At 45.0% G+C, this 16107-nt stretch overlaps 1 protein-coding gene across 1 annotated transcript in view; it reads left to right on the forward strand.

The window, feature by feature from the left end:
- The window catches only part of Slc6a11 (solute carrier family 6 member 11), a 117869-nt gene that overhangs the window by 46078 nt on the left and 55684 nt on the right, over positions 1 to 16107 (forward strand). Inside the window, exon 6 of the mRNA XM_034512059.2 lies at positions 14892 to 15026. Coding sequence (XP_034367950.1) covers positions 14892 to 15026 — 135 coding nt within the window. The remainder of the gene's footprint in view (positions 1 to 14891; positions 15027 to 16107) is intronic.

A 16107-nucleotide genomic window follows, 5' to 3' on the forward strand; every position in this document is an offset into this window, starting at 1 on the left:
TCAATCTTTTAAAGACATTTAAAGTATCTTATCATAAATTTAGTGTGTGATGTACCATGGCTTATATGTGGAGGTCAGAGAACTATTTAAAGAAATTCATTCTCTCCATCAGTGGATTCTGGGGATTGTACTCAGACCCTCAGGCTTGGCAGCCAGTGCCTTTATCCACTGAGCCATCTCACTGGCTAGAGTCATCCTAAATGTTAAACAAGTGGTCTCGATTATTTTAAGATATTTCAACCAGGAGCTGGACAGATGGTTCATTATGAGCACGCACTGTTCTTCCAGAGGACTCAGGTTGGATTCCCAGCACCCACGTGGTGGCTGACAACCATCTGTAACTCCAGCTCAAGAGTATCTAATGCCCTCTTCTGGCCATCATAGGTACCAGACATGCATATATGCACAGATGTACATGTATGTATATAACACTGATGTACATAAAATTATATTATGAAAATTTAGCTATTTTAGCCAATAAAGTTTCTTGCTCATCTATAGTTATAGAGATGGTGATGGCCTTGGTGCCTTGCATTCAGCAGTTTAGTAGTAGACTCTCACTTTCATACACACCCTGCCATGATATCATGAGGTGTTGCCCAGGGCTGAGATGAATCGTGTGCTTTTGCCCTTGTATTTCCTGAACTGCTCCCTAAATAAGCCTCTTCTCTTTACAAAGTTAGCTGTCTCTGGTATTTGGTGATAGTAACAGAAAATGGACAAATACAACAATTCAGAAATATGTGTTATAGGACAGATGGGATCACGTGAGCAAAGGCTTGCTCAGGAAGAGGATGCGGGGAAGGTGGAGGGACAGAGAGACATGGGAAACACTGACATTTAAGGAACAGGAAGAAGACTGAGGCCCAGAAGACCAAAGTGGAAGTGTACACTGGGGTTGGCTAGCCTAGAACAGGCCAAAACAAGAGTGATGCATGCTAGTGCTTCCAGAAGTAGCAGCCATGCTTCCTGCATTTCCAGAGTTTAATTCAAGCTGAAGCAGGAGAAAAGGAAGCTACAGGCCAAGGGCCAGAGCTTAGGAGGCCAAGAAGATGATAGGGAAGGTGTAGGTTTGGGGGAGAATGTGAGGACTCCAGGCTTGAACATATGGATTTGTAGGTATCTACGTGGAGTTGTGGAAAGTCCAGGCAGATATGAAATGTGGGTCTTGAACTCTGAGGCTTCCACCAGTTGGTGAGTGGGACTAGGAGGCACCAGCCAGTCTCCGAATCCATAGGAGGCAAAAAGATTGAGACGCAGCTCAGGAGAAGAGGGCTTACTTAACGTGATAGAGACCTTGATTCAATTCTAAACACACACACACACACACACACACACACACACACACGTTAAGTATAGTGGCACACACTATTGATCTCAGCATTCCAGGGGCATAAAACAGCCTGGTTTACATAGAGCTCCAGTCCCATGAGGAAGGGGTGCAGGGAGAAAGGAAAGTGGGGTATACTAGTCTGTTTTCATTTCTATAATTAAATAGCAAGGTCTTCTTTTATTTTGTTTATTTCTATTACTTGGGGAGGATGTTCCTGAGTGTGGGTACACATGTGTGTATGAGTGCACATGTGTGTAGACATCAGAGGTCAGCTTCATGTGTTTCTCTTCAGGAACTATCCACCCACCTTTTTGAGTCAGGGTCTCTTGCTTGCCTGCTGCTTCATGGTTTGAGGCTCATCTGGCTGGCCAACAAGCCTCAATGATCTCCTTGTCTCCACCTTCCCTGTTCTTAGATTAAAAGGACGACCACTCTGCCCACCTCCATGGGTTCCAGGGATCAAACTCGGGTCCTCATGTTTGCACGTAAGCACTTTACTGAGGAAGCCATCTCCCCAGGCCTGATACAAAGTATCTCATAAAGAAGTTGCTCATCAGAGTTGGTTGATTGAGCCATTAATTGTTTATTTGATGTAGGGAAAATATTACAAAACAAACTGGGGCAGAGGGCCTTTCAAATGAGACGGGGAAGAAACAGTAGTATAATAAAGGAAAGTTTTAAGTCTGTCAGGACAGAATGAGGATCATAACTGAGAAACTGTCAGGCTGGACTTTTAAGGGGGAGCCTGGTGTCTTCTGGGATGCTAGCTGAGTAACAGAGGCAACAGAAAAGCAACTGAGGCAAGGGAGAGAGGGGAGCCAGATTCTTTTCTGCCATGGATCTGGTTTGTCTGAGATGAGGTCTGTTTTTAAGAGCCTGGTAATAGCCATGGTCCCTGCCTGAGCCTTTGCTGTTCTTCATGTCTCCATCTTTACAAGTGTGTTCAAGAGAGCCAGGACACATGGGTGATGTTTCCATCTAGCACCCCACTACATACATACACACTCTCTCTTTCTCTGTCATATCTACACACACACACACACACACACACACACACACACACACACACGAATACACACAGACACGTGAATCCACTCCAGGGTATGTGTGCTTTCTTTGTGCCCTTGGTTGCTATGGTGACAGAAGCCTTCTAGTCCAAGAAGATGGATGGGACTTAAATCATTATTAGCCAAGGTACTGGGCATGTTTTTCAGGCAGTAAGCAATAGCTCTTAATACCAGAGTAAGCTTGACTGGGCACAGCATGGAATATTTATGTCACTCAGGCTTGTTTTGAGATTGTTTCCATTTCTGTGGCCTTTATGGTGGAGATGTAAAAATCAATAGCATTGACTCCCTAGCTAATCTTAATTCACCATGAAATAGGCTTAAACCCTGCCTCTCAAATCTGGTCATCTTTCGATACCCTGTGGACAAGGATTTCAATTGGATTCGGCCATCCTAATGAGCGTGCAAAAATGCCTGCTGCTTCAAGACCATGTCACCCAGCATGTAGGGCTTGCTTCTGTCCCTGAAGGTTACTTTTTCACAGGCTAACACATCTGCCTTGCAGAGATTTGCTCTCACAGTGGGTTCTAGCAGGATTAGAGCTACAGGGGCTTGCTGTGCCCCTCAGAGCTCATCTTCAGGAGCCCTGAGCCACCCTCCCACTATGCTGTGTCTCTTGTGGAATATCTCAAGGATGGGGACATGTTCATTCATCAGCTTCAGCCTGCTCTGAACCAAGCACAGAGCCTGGCCACAGTGTGCTGAGCAAACCTGACTGTCTACAGATGGGATTCAGTAGAGAGATCTCAAGTAGATGAACAGAGCTACCTCAGTCCCAAAGGCTCGATGTAGTGTGTGATGTTCACTGTCAAGATCTGAATTTCATATTAGCCTAGTATTTACAGTATGCAAAGGACTTAATAAGAAAAGCTTTGGAGCCTTGAGGAAGCATACAGCCCCTAGCCTTGAGCAGCTTTGAGTAAAGCCACAGCCAGCTGTGTCAGCAGCTGCTTCAGTTTAAATCTTAAAGAGCCCCCTAAGGCCTATGTGTTAAAGACCGAGTTATCAGTCATGACAATGTAGGAATATGGTCCAGCCTTTAGTAGGTAGGGCCTAGTAGATGGAAGTTAGGTCATTGGGGGTGTGTTTTTTGAAAATGATGCTGAGATCTAGACTCCTTCTCCCCTCTCTGCATCCCACTTCATCTTCTCCCCTTCTCCTCTTTCTTTCTCTTTCCTCCTCTTCTCTTTCCTCTTTCTCCTCTCTGACCATGATAATGATATAAAAGGATCTCCTCTACCTCACATTCCCACCACGATGTCTCTGCAGACCTAAAGTAACCAGACCAAGTCACCACAGGTCAAACCTTCTGAACCATGAGTCAAAATAACCAATCCCACCTCTTAAGCTGTCTGCCTTGGTTATTGTATCACGGAGGTGGGAAGCTGACTCCTATGCTGGCTAACTATATTATGAGGTAAGATGAAGTAGAGCTGAATAAAAAGAAGGTTGCCATTTATTAAAGGCTGATGCGTCAGGATGTAGGACTGATGCGTTGTGGACCTTGGCTTGGTTATCTCCCAGAGTTAGTACAGAGGTGGGAGCTGTCATGGCAAGAACCTGAGGCTCAAAGGACACATCTTTTTTTTTCTAATTGGATTTTTTATTTATTTGCAATACATATGTCATCCCCTTTTCCCATTTCCCCACCCTAGAACCTCCTATCTCACCCCCCTCCTCCTTTATGCTTTTATACCATTTTAATTACATGTATGTATTAAGGTCAGTTCTAGGTTGAGGGTCTAGCAATACAATAGATGCAAATAGTCAAGGAACAAGCAAGACAATAAACACAGATAGTCAAAGAACAAGGAAGGTATTAAACCCAATTACGTGAACACTCCCATGATCACTGTTTCTAAGGGCTTATCAGGATGATCAAAGTATCTGAGCCTACTTCCCTGTCCTAGCCCAAAGTAATTCTCATGTCTGAAACCTGCTTCCTTGTTCTAGCCTAAAATTTAGATCCCTGTCTGAAACTACTTCTTTGTTTTAGTCTAATATTTAGATTCCTGCCTGAAGCCTACTTCTCAAAGGACACATCTCATGATCTGTAAAGAAAAGAGAATCAAACCCCAGAAAGACAGTGGCTGGCAGAAGTCTAGTGGATGCACAAAGAAATGCTAGAGACTGGATTCGTGTCTGTATGGTGTTACTGTGCTGCTGAGTGTTGTATGCCATGTAAGGGTGGTTCTTATAGCCTGGGTGAAGGCAGCCATGACTAAAGAGGCAGGAGGAAAGGGTAGGACAGAAGCAAAGGCTCATGGCATGGGAGAGCAAGAAACACTGGTGTGAAATTATCCTACTTAACTACAAGACAAGACTCCCCACTGGTCTATGTGGCAGTCAGGGTGCAGGCTTTGGAGCCAAGGGGATCTGACCAGGAATTCTGTACTTTCCTGATTGCAAAAATATATTTCCTTCTGGACATGGGCATAGTTTGTTTATAAGTGGTCTTCAACCTTCCTAATGCTGTGACCCTTTAATATAGTTCCTCACCTTGTGATGACCCCCCAATCATAAAATTATTTTTGTTGCTACTTCACAACTGTAATTTTGCTACTGTTATGCATATTTCCTTAGGAGTCTGGGAGTGATGGCTATGCGTGTGTCTTTATGCTACGGGTCATCTTCTCTCCTCACCCCCTTTGCTCTCAGGCTTCCCCAGCCAGTGAATTAGCCCCTCTTAATATCAGCTTTCCAATCCCACCATGTCTCCAGTCAGTATCACATTCATTAGTGATGTGGTCTCCTGAGTATTTTCCAGAATCACTGCTCTGACCCCCTTGCAGCTGAGGTGAGACTGTTGTAGCTTCTGTCTGAAGTCTAGAACTCCTGCTACATTGTTCCCTACCCACAAAGGCTACTCATTTGCTAGGATGATAGGCCACCCAGCCTTTTTGGTGTCTGAGTGATGGTGACTTCTAACCTACCTTCATCATCTGTGTGGGAATTGACCTCTCTTCACAAACCGGGAAGACGTAGTTCAGGGCACCACGTGCACATACTATGCATGGCAATTCACCTTATGTGCAGGTCCCCACCAACACTGCTCTTGAACCATGGCAGGGAAGCTTTAATTTCATAGCTGAGCCCTTCCTATTTGTTGATATTCCTGGTTGATTCCAGAAGTAGCAGATCGTCTCTCTCAATAGCCTGCTTCTAGGGGCCTCAGGTCATCCTCAGCATCTCTGTGTCTGTGAAGGGAGATATGGGTCTTCTTAGCCAGTACCCTCACTTAACAAAAGACTCAGACCCAGACCCAGACACAAACCCACCCAAAATGGGAACAGCAGTGCCTACACTAGGTCAGAGAGACAGTTGGTGGCTAGACATTTAGATTCTCTGTTGGACTAAGTCCCATTTCTTTCCTCTCACTTGATGGATCAGACTCGGGAGCTCAATCCTCTGTTTTCACTCCTGTCTATGTTAGGGTACTGCCCACAATTTCATAACCTAAAAGATCTTGTCTTCATTTAAGACCATATGAAGGCAAGATGCAAGGGTAGGATCTAGCCCTTCCTTTCACATGCAGGATCTTGAAGTGGTACACACACCTTTGTTTGTATCTTATTGGCCAGCTATCATCACATGACCAACCAGCTGTGAGGGAGGTTGGGTTAGGCAGTCAGAAGTTCTCTTAAGGGTGAGGAGTCTTGGACTGAGGAGATTTTTTTTCAGTCAATAAGGGGTTTGGATCCCAGAACCCACACAAACACCTTGGTGTAGAATTGTATGCTGCAAACCCTGCACCAGGAAGGCAGAAAAAAAGGAGTGCCTAAGACCTGCTGGCCAAATAACAGACCTCCATAATAAGTGATTCTTTCTTGAAAAAAATAGAGAGTGTGATTGAGGAAGACAACTGTCAGTGACCTGCACACACATGCATGCACACTCTAAACAAGGGTCTAGTTACTGCCAAAGAGGGAGTAGATATTAGGTCTCCCTCATGGTCTTACAGTAAGTTCCAGGTTCTGCTCACCACACGCATCTGGGGCATACTCTGATGATGTCTCACAGAATCTTCCTCTCTTCCTCCTTAACCCTGTCTAGGGATGTCAGTGTGAAACATGCACCTTACAGTGACACAGTGTTTGGTGACAGTCAGGTAGTCTCTGCTGTTTTTAAACGCCATTAGTCAGTTGTTGCTTAATAATCATCTCTTCATTTGCCTAGAGAAATAGAACTGTCTTGTTAAAATACCCTTGCCTCAATAGGGAGATGATACCCTTACTGTCTTATGAAAACACGACACTACACAAGTCATATTTAGTTACTTAGAAGTATGTTTTTCCCCAACATATACAAGTTTTGTTAGAATAATCTTGAAAACATCTCTAAAAGTAGTAAAGAAAAATAAATGTGAGAAGCCAATTATGTCCATGGAAGTTTCCATTTTCAGATTTTCATCTTCCTCACATCTTCTCAAAACCCAACAAGTCGTTAATGGAGGGTATGTCTGACTATTTGGTGAAGGTTAGAATAGTCTTCCCTAGGAAATCTGGGAGTGATCATTAGAAATCTGGGTTGGGGTGAGTAACAATGATCTGTTAATAGTCAAAAGAATGCTTGTCTAACCACTGTATGTCTAGTGCTGTGCTTTCTAGCCCAGGGAGCAGGTAAATATTCTAGAATGACCAGCTGGAAAGGGAAATGGGAACGGGACATTGTATGGGCTTGCCATGGCTGGGGGTAATGTGTATTGGTGAGTTTCTGGCAAACTCTAGTCAAGCCAGAGGCTCCAGGTTAAAAACAGAAGCTGCAATGTGGAGAGGACAAACTTCTGAGTGCTTCCAGCTGTGTGAAGGATAAGCCATCTTGAAGGTTTCAGTCTGAAAATAGAGAAACCCACATAAGCTTTGAAGGCAGGTTAGAGGTAACAGTGTCAACCGTCTCTGGCACCCAGGTGCTCAGCTAATGAAAGCATGGTTCAAGGCTCTGGGCAGTTAGTGCAAGCTAAATCAGTGTCAGGACCCTGGAGAGCACCAGGGAGTCCTGGTTCTTTGGGAAGGCTATCACTTGACAAAGGACTGGTATCTAAGAAACTGAGACCCCTGGCAGGACCTCACATGACATCTGACTGCTCTTTCACTACAAATATGGAAGAAATTCTGCTGGTAGAGAATCCCAGAATGATCGTATCTGCATGAAAGTCAAATAAGATCATTTTTACATCGTGGGATGTTTGCTTCCTCGGCAGAGTCCAGGGAAGAGCTGGTTTAAGGTTAGCCCTTCTCAAACCTGATTTGCTTTCTTTAGACATAGACAGAGAATCCCAAAGGACAGCCATCTTTGGGCTAGAGTTTATTCTTCTCTTACTTCACCACATTTAATTCTGCAGTTACTGACTCATTGGGCTTAGAGATGGTTTACTATCTGGCAGGAGTTCACAGTTTCCTTTCACATTTGATAACATAAAAGGCATACTACCTTTGAGAAGATTCTGGTAAATAACAAAGACTAGCTCACATGAGTAAGTCCATTTGTGGAATACAAGGTGGAAGCTTGAATTAGCCTGTCTGTCTCTGTCTTCACTGTATCATACCTTCTCAGTTAGTGAGGAATGAAATCTGCCTGAGCAGTCCAGCATTCTGGATCTACTGACCCTGGGGACCTAGGCCTTTGTTCCCACATCAATCCACTTTTCAATGCTTTTTGAACAACACTCCACTTTATAACTTGCCCCATTGTCCTGAAATCTTCGGGAGGGAGGCCCTTCTGCAAACTCTATGGCATTCCCAGTGACCAGACAGTCTCCCTGCTATAAAATAAATAGCTGTGTCCTGGAAGTAGGGGGGAAAGCACCCCAGGATTCCAGTATTGGGATGCAAATGAGCAATTAGAGTCAATTAAGACAGGATACAGTGTAATTACCACAATTATGGGACCTTTCTGTGCAGAAGGAGATGACCTGATGCAAGGGGATTCAACAATAGTGAAACTCTTCATTAACCTAGGGGTGTGCTCTGGGTAGGGAGGCCTCACAGCCTGAGGCTAAGGAGGCTGACAAATGGGACCCTCCCTCCTCCACACCCACCTCCCTGTATTTGAGTCACTGCTGGCAACACCAAGGAACAGTCTGGCTGGGTGCTGCCTTGTCAAAGGACTTATTGTGCCTGTCTTAGTTACCTATCATCCAACACAGTCACAGGCACTGTGAACAACTCCTCCCTCTTCCAGACATATCCTGGGTCCCCAGATGACTTCAAAGGGACCATATTCTTGCCAGGGGGCACCTTGATCATGAGATCCCTGACTCTCAGTATATGTGTATATGTGTGTGCAGGGGGTGGGTCTGTTACAAGGAAATCCCTTGTGATGACCCTCCCTATAAACACACCTCCTAAAATCCAATATTCACCAAACCTCAGTTCACAAGGCTCCCATGTTTCACAGGGACCTGGCACAAAACCATATTCTAAATGACTGGCACTCTACCCTAAGTTTGTGTTTCTCCCACCAACAAATTGTGACTGTTCCCATCTCACCCAGAGCCCTCTGTGCTTTGGGACCAGTGAGTGCAGCATTAGAAGTCAAACATCAAAGTCCATTCTTCTACTTTAGAAGTCATGAATGAGCTTTCAAGGCAAGGCAACCATAGTATTTGGTTCTAGAGAGAGGACTGGAATAGTTCAAGTGATGGGTGACAGGGGTTGAGTCAGGATGTGGCAGTCCTTATAACCACAGCAGGGCTGGCAGTTTTGTTTGTGGGGTAAGAGGTCATTGCTGAGGTGAGCAAGGGGTATTTCAAGTCAGCCACTGTGCGCCTTTGCCTCTAGAACTGTGAGATGGGACAAGGACATCCTGGTGGAGGGCAGAACACGTGACCTGGAGGAAACTCAGCCAGCTGTGTGGGGACTCAGACACACAGAGAGTGAACACCGTGGGTGGCCTTGAGCTGGCGATGGACCTCTATGGACAAAGGAAGGCTGGGAAAAGGCAAGGGGACTTGGAGGAGCCTGGCATGCTCCCTAGCAGTGAGGAACTGGCGGTGGGTATGGGTGGAGACCTGCCAAGTCACACAGTAAGAAGCAGAATTGGATGCTAACACTCGCTACCAAGGCTCGACCATTTCGCTCCACCCCACCTTGAGCATGGGCTGCTGGCTGAAATTCACAGGACAGAGATGAGCCAGGTCTTTGCTTCTGAACCTGGGCAGCAGTGTGGATAGCACAAGATTGTCACAGTGACCCAGAAGGAAGGAAGCGAGGGACCCTTGCTGTGAGTGAGCCAAATGGTGGGAATTGAGTGTGATGCTTGTGGGGACAGCTGAGGAAAGAGGCCAACCTCCTCATCACCCCAGTGACCACTTGGAAGCTTCTAGATGTTCAGAAGGCATATTCTGTGCCCATCCCACATCCTTAGCCTCTACCATTCCCACTTACCCAGGGATGCTTGGCTCCAAACCACTTGTACAGATCTGTCTCAGAGACCTGGGAATCACTTGGCTCAGCAACCTTCTTTACCCATTTGACTCTGCTGTGCAGCAGTATCAGGACTCCAGGGGACCCAGACACACATGCATACAAGTTTTTCCTTAAGGACTAGACCTGGATCTTATACATCCATTGACCTATAGGAAATGCACATGTAATATGTGGAGTAGGTCAGGGGTGACAGCTGGAGTCTTACATAGAGGGCTTTAAGGCTGCAGGCAAACTCAGCTGCAAGGAATGCTGTGATTGATTAGTAGTGTCTGACAAGTGCACAAGAGAAGTGGGTGCTGGCACATGTCATTCACGGGCAATCTTTTGACAGCCAGAGCTATACGGCAATAGTCAACAACTTCTCTGAGGCAAGGGTGAGGCAAATCAAAGATTACACAAATACCTGGAGTAGCCAAAAATAGAGCTACATGAGAGGGGATTTGGGGAGATAATACATTTTCAATTTTGATGCCACTCACCCCCCTGTGCATATTATGTAAGGACGCCCCAAACCACCCTTTATACCCTTGTTGAGGCTTTCACACTTCAGCTTAGGAGTGAATCTTGGGTAACACATGGCAGCCAGTAGTTTCATTCTGGTAGGAAATATGCCCACTCTATGACCTGTGGGCAACTCATTTGCATATTACTTATATTTTATGGTTTTGTTAAAAGTGTAAAAATGAAAGTATGGACACTGGTTAGGGGGCTTGGCGATACTAACATAATATAGAAGCATAGCATCCACTGGGAGCTCATTCTGTGGCCTCAGAATCATCACTCAGAACCATCAGCTGTTTAATGGATCACACCACCACCAGGATGAGGCTCGGGCTGCCATCCACACTCTCTGGGAACAGAGGGCATACTTGGTTAGGTCTTAGGTAATTCTCTGAAGGATACCCCAGCGACCCTATCCACTCAGTAAAGACAACATAGGAAAACTGGCAAATTCAGCCTCATCAACGTGGTCTTGCAGGTTGAGAATAAATTCCTGTGAATGTGAGTCATCCTTGTGTTTCTCATCTTTCAACTGTGCAAGCAAGGGCTCATGGCAGTTAAGCTGGAGAAAGAAATATGGGACATGGCAGCTCTTGGCTACTGCATCTGACTGGCACATTTTTGTTGGGTTGTTACCCTAGCTGATGGCAGTGAGGTTGTTACCTCTACCTGACTTGTAGGTTTGAGCTGACTTTAGAGTACTCAAAAGAATCAAGTGTGTATATACAGGGGCCAGTAAGATGGCTCTGAGGGTAAGGGTGATTGCTGCCAACCTTACAATCTGAGTTCAATCCCAGGGACCCGTGTGATGAAAGGAGAAAACTAACTCCTGTAGACTGTCCTTTGACTTATACCCCTTCATATCCCTACACACACCCATCCCCATGCCCCCACACACACACCAAATAAATGAATAAATCAACATTTTAAAATATTTAAAAATTTCTTATGTTTTAAAATTATGTATAGATATGGGGGGGGTTGGTATGTGTACACATCCATGCACATGCAGATGCATGCACATGAATGCAGGTACCCTCGGAGGACAGAGGTGTCAGATCCTGAGGAACTAACAACATGTGAACCACCTGATATGAGTACTGGGAACCAGTCAGTAAGCAGCACCCCTCCCATGACTTCTGCATCAGCTCCTGCCTCCAGGATCCTGCCCTGCTTGAGTTACTGTCCTAATTTCCTTTGGTGATGAACAGCAATGTAGAAGTATAAACTGAATAAACCCTTTCCTCCCTGGCTTACTTTTTAGTCATGGTGTTTCATGGAGGTAATATAAAACCTGACTAACACAAATTGGTACAAGGAGCAGGGTATTTCTGACAAGTTTTAGGGAGGATTGTGGAAGGATTTTGGAACTTTAGGTTAGAAAAGCCATTGAGTATTGAGACCTAGTGGGATGTTCTGGAGGAACTTGAAAGATAAAAATGTTGTGAGCAGTGCAGAAGATGGAAGCTTGGCTTGGATCATCTGGAAGAGCAACAAGGGAAAGTGCTCTTAACCACTGAGCCATCACTCCAGCCCTAACAAGCATTCCTTAGAGAATATTTGTGCAATGCTGAATATCTGTCATAGACAAAGTCTATAAAACTACGTGGAAGAGGAGAGTCTTACAGTAGTCAGCTTGCTGGCCGATGAGCCACAGCCATGGCTGACCTTTTTCTTATTGTTAATATTGACTGCCTACTCCAATCGTGTGTCTTATTTGCATATTCTTTTCTTTGAATGACACTTTGTGGCATTGTATATGACAGTATGAGAATGCATCCATCATATGACATACCAGGGAGCCCATGGCTCATTTGCCAGCTGCAATGCAGGCATCGGTGGACCAGAGGCTTAAATGAGCTCTCATTGAAGACCAGAAATAGCATCCACAGAAATTATCCAACCTTCAAGGTGTGTCTAGATGATGCATTGTCACCATCTCTGCTAATCCTTGTGTCCTCTTGTTTGAGGACTGTATTTAAACCTGTGCTTTGTGCTAACAAAATGACTGCAAATCTCTCAAATGAGGAAAATAATAAGGTATGTTTATGAATGTCATTATGATCTCATGAGTGGAATATTGGGATGTTCAAATAGGTGACTTTGGAAATAAGTCAGCCTTGTTATGAATCTATACCTAGCTATTAGCTGGGTGACTTTGTTCAGGCTACTGAGCTCTCTTTAGTTCTTCTTCTTCTTCTTCTTCTTCTTCTTCTTCTTCTTCTTCTTCTTCTTCTTCTTCTTCTTCTTCTTCTTCTTCTTCTTGTTCTTCTTCTTCTTCTTGTTCTTCTTCTTCTTGTTCTTCTTCTTCTTGTTCTTCTTGTTCTTCTTCTTCTTCTTCTTCTTCTTCTTCTTCTTCTTCTTCTTCTTCTTCTTCTTCTTCTTCTTCTTCTTCTTCTTCTTCTACTCCTTTAGGATCCGATGTCTGGGTCACCTTTTTGGAGAAGTCTACCCTGACTGCTCTTGTCATGGACTGTTGTCCCTCTGTGCCCACCACTGAATGTATTATATGTCTTTGTCTCTTTCTTTTAACCAGTTGGGCTCATTGGCTGAGTTTTCCATACCCAAGCATAGTCAGTACTGACTGCACAGGAATGGCTTCAGTGTTGTGAATGCATGCATAATGAGGAAATGAGGTTATGAATGGAGGACTGATATGAAGGACTGGAGCCCTGGCTAAAGCATGCCCAGCTTACACAGGAGTGAGGGATGATAGCAGAGGCAACCTGCTCAGAGCACATGCTCATCCTGTGGTGTCCAAGTCCCAGCCATCAGCAAGCCTGTGCCCTGCATCTGTGTGCACTGAGGGCTATGCAGAGCTAAACTAGAATCTAAGGATGTCCCTGACCCTTGAATGGTGACAAGCTCCCTTCTAAACAGGAGTGGGGAGGTCCCAAAAAAGAACAGTGCAAGTGATTAGAGAATAGAAAATGACAAAGGAGAAAGGGTCAAATGTGGCAGTCCTGCAGGGTCTTCCAGTGGAGGAGGGCTGGCAACTATGTGGGGACCCAGGGCTGGGGTCCAGAGTATGAATGGTTGGCCAGCTCTGTGTGAGCAGTGTTCAGGACAGAAGGCTCCAGGAGGAGGGCTATGTGTCCCTGAGTACACTTTCTCTACTGGTTCATCCTCTCTCAGCTTCTCTGGGTTCACACATCTGCCTCCAAGCAGACCAGACCTAGGGAGTTCCAAACCAGTGTGGGATCTTTCCTGCTCCCTCAGCCTCCTCTCCCAATCTCTGCCTCTACCTCCCATCTCCTTTCCTACTCCCGTGCCCCAGCCTATCTTAGGTTATAAAAAGAAAAGATTTTTACTAAGAACAGTTCTTTTCAAAATTGCATATCTCAGACCATTGATGAGTTGTGATTTACAAGAGTCCTGGCCAGGTTTAAAAAGAGATGAAATAGAGGACCAGCAAGATGGTTCAGCTAGAAAAGGTGCTTGCTGCCAAGTCTAACAACCTGAGTTTGATCCCTGGGGGGTGGGGGGGTGGGGGGGGACATGGTGAAAGGAGAGCACTGACTCCTGAAATTTTTCCTCTGACCTCCACACACATGCCGTGCCATGCACACAGCCTCCACACAGTAAGAAAATAAATTTCAAAATGAGTGGAGTCAGATAAACATTAGCAAGTGACCCACATGGAAGTGTTTTGGAGAAACTTCTTCTTTCCCAGAGCTCCAAGTATGGGGTTGTGATTTCTATGTCTTTTGGTGAGTTTGAAACTCACTGCTGTCAAGCTCCTCATATGCCCTCCATATACACTCCCCTGAGGAGTAGGCAGAGCGAGGCAAACAGGTGCACATGTGAGCCCTCTCCCCTTAGCTCTCAGTGAGGCCTACTGCTAACACAGTCCTTCCTTCCTTTTCTAAGTCTATTTATGCAATAGGAATCATGGAATCTCCCCTCTCAAGGTTTAAATGCAGGACACATTGTTGCTGACCATGTACAACCTTGGAAGATACATCTCCTGCACATGTTCCTCTTGATTGACAGGGATGTCATGCCCAACATAACAAAGATGACAAGGGAGGCAGGATCATCTCACTCTTTGCTTCTAGGACTCTAGTATGGGTACTTTCTGTCAGTACAGTCACATAGGAGCCACATCTGTGAATTCAAAGAAACCCAGATAGAAATAATGAATGGCTGTTTGCATGGGAACTGGATGTGTAGACTTTTTTCCTTGTAATTGTTCCCTAGATAATTCAGGGTGCTGATTACATGGTGCTTGCATTGTATCAGATGTTGTCAGCTGTCAAGAGATGACACAGAGAATTGTGGAGCTCTCTGTAAACACCGTGCATGCCATTTGATGTGAGAGGCATGAGCATCCATAGTTACTAGCAGCTATGGAAACAAGACCCTGAGGATGCCCAGAGCCAACTGTCTTTCTGAGACTGGGCTGTGTAGATGGATACAGACAGCATGGTCCATGTATATCTAGTTAATTTCAAGGCAGCCTCCATAAAGGATGATTTGTAGCACGGAGAGGGAGCTGTGCTGAGTGAAATAAGCTCACCACTACCACCCCTGCCTACCTCTTGTCTCTCTTCTCCCGGGCAGGTCGTGTATGTCACTGCAACCTTCCCCTACATCATGCTGCTGATCCTCCTGATTCGAGGGGTCACACTGCCAGGCGCCTCTGAAGGCATCAAGTTCTATCTGTACCCTGACCTCTCCCGACTCTCTGATCCACAGGTAAGGGCTGCAGCTCAAAGCACAATGTCACCCACCAGCCACTTAGGCTGATCTGCTCACCCCCAGGTAAGTAGGTGAAAGCCTGTGGCCTCCTCAGGATAATAATTATTAATACACACAGGAAAGCAAGTGTACTAAAGTGCAAGTAGAAATCATTTAAAGGTAACTACATGGGCTGTTAACAGGGGCACTTCTCGGTGAGTGCCTTCAACATGTGATCCTACCTGGAATCCCTGAAATCAAACATGTCAGGTTTGGGATTTTTCTGAATTTTGGAATATTCCATATAGCTGATGACCATTTTGGAGATGGTGCCCAGTTGTAAGCATGAGATTTATTTGTTTCATGTATTTCTTATATATGTATTTTTAGTTGTTTTGTCTGTGAAACAAAATCCTTTTCCTGTGAGCTTTTCTACTTGTATTATCACATTCTGGAAGTTTCAGATTTTGGGTTTGGAGATCCGGGATTTTGTGTGTGTGTGTGTGGGGGGGATCACATGATCACTCAGTATCATGATTTCAAGGCAACATTCATCAGAGATATTGCATTTTTATTTATTTGTAATTTTAATTAACTGATTTGAATCATGTATATGTATGTATGCCATGTATGTGTGGTGTTGGAGGAGGGCACAGATGTCAGATCACCTGGAGCTAGAGTTCCAGGTGGTTGTGTGCTGCTTGATGTGGGTGCTGGGAACTGAATTCCAGTCCTCAGGAAGAGCAATATGTGCTTCTAACCACTGAGCCATCTGTCTCTCCAGCCCTCGCCATAGATATGAGTTAGCCATACCACCATCATATCTAGGCTTTCCTTTGTGAGAAGTCTGTGGCTTGTTGACAACACTCACTGTCACAAGTAAAGGATATGTTAAACTTCACATAGGACTTGGTTAAAAGTACGAGTTATCTTTTCCCCCTGCCTGATGTCACAGACCTGCCATGGGGTATCTTGGGGAGAAGGTGGATTTTTATTGTAACTGGCCTTTTTGGTAGAATAGTTTACACCCAAACCTACCCTCGACCCCACCTCCACATAAAGAATTGGAGAAACCAGCTCACCTTTAGTCAGGCCTGGG

The sequence above is a fragment of the Arvicanthis niloticus genome, chromosome 9, assembly GCF_011762505.2.
Source record: "Arvicanthis niloticus isolate mArvNil1 chromosome 9, mArvNil1.pat.X, whole genome shotgun sequence".
NCBI classification, from domain to species: domain Eukaryota; kingdom Metazoa; phylum Chordata; class Mammalia; order Rodentia; family Muridae; genus Arvicanthis; species Arvicanthis niloticus.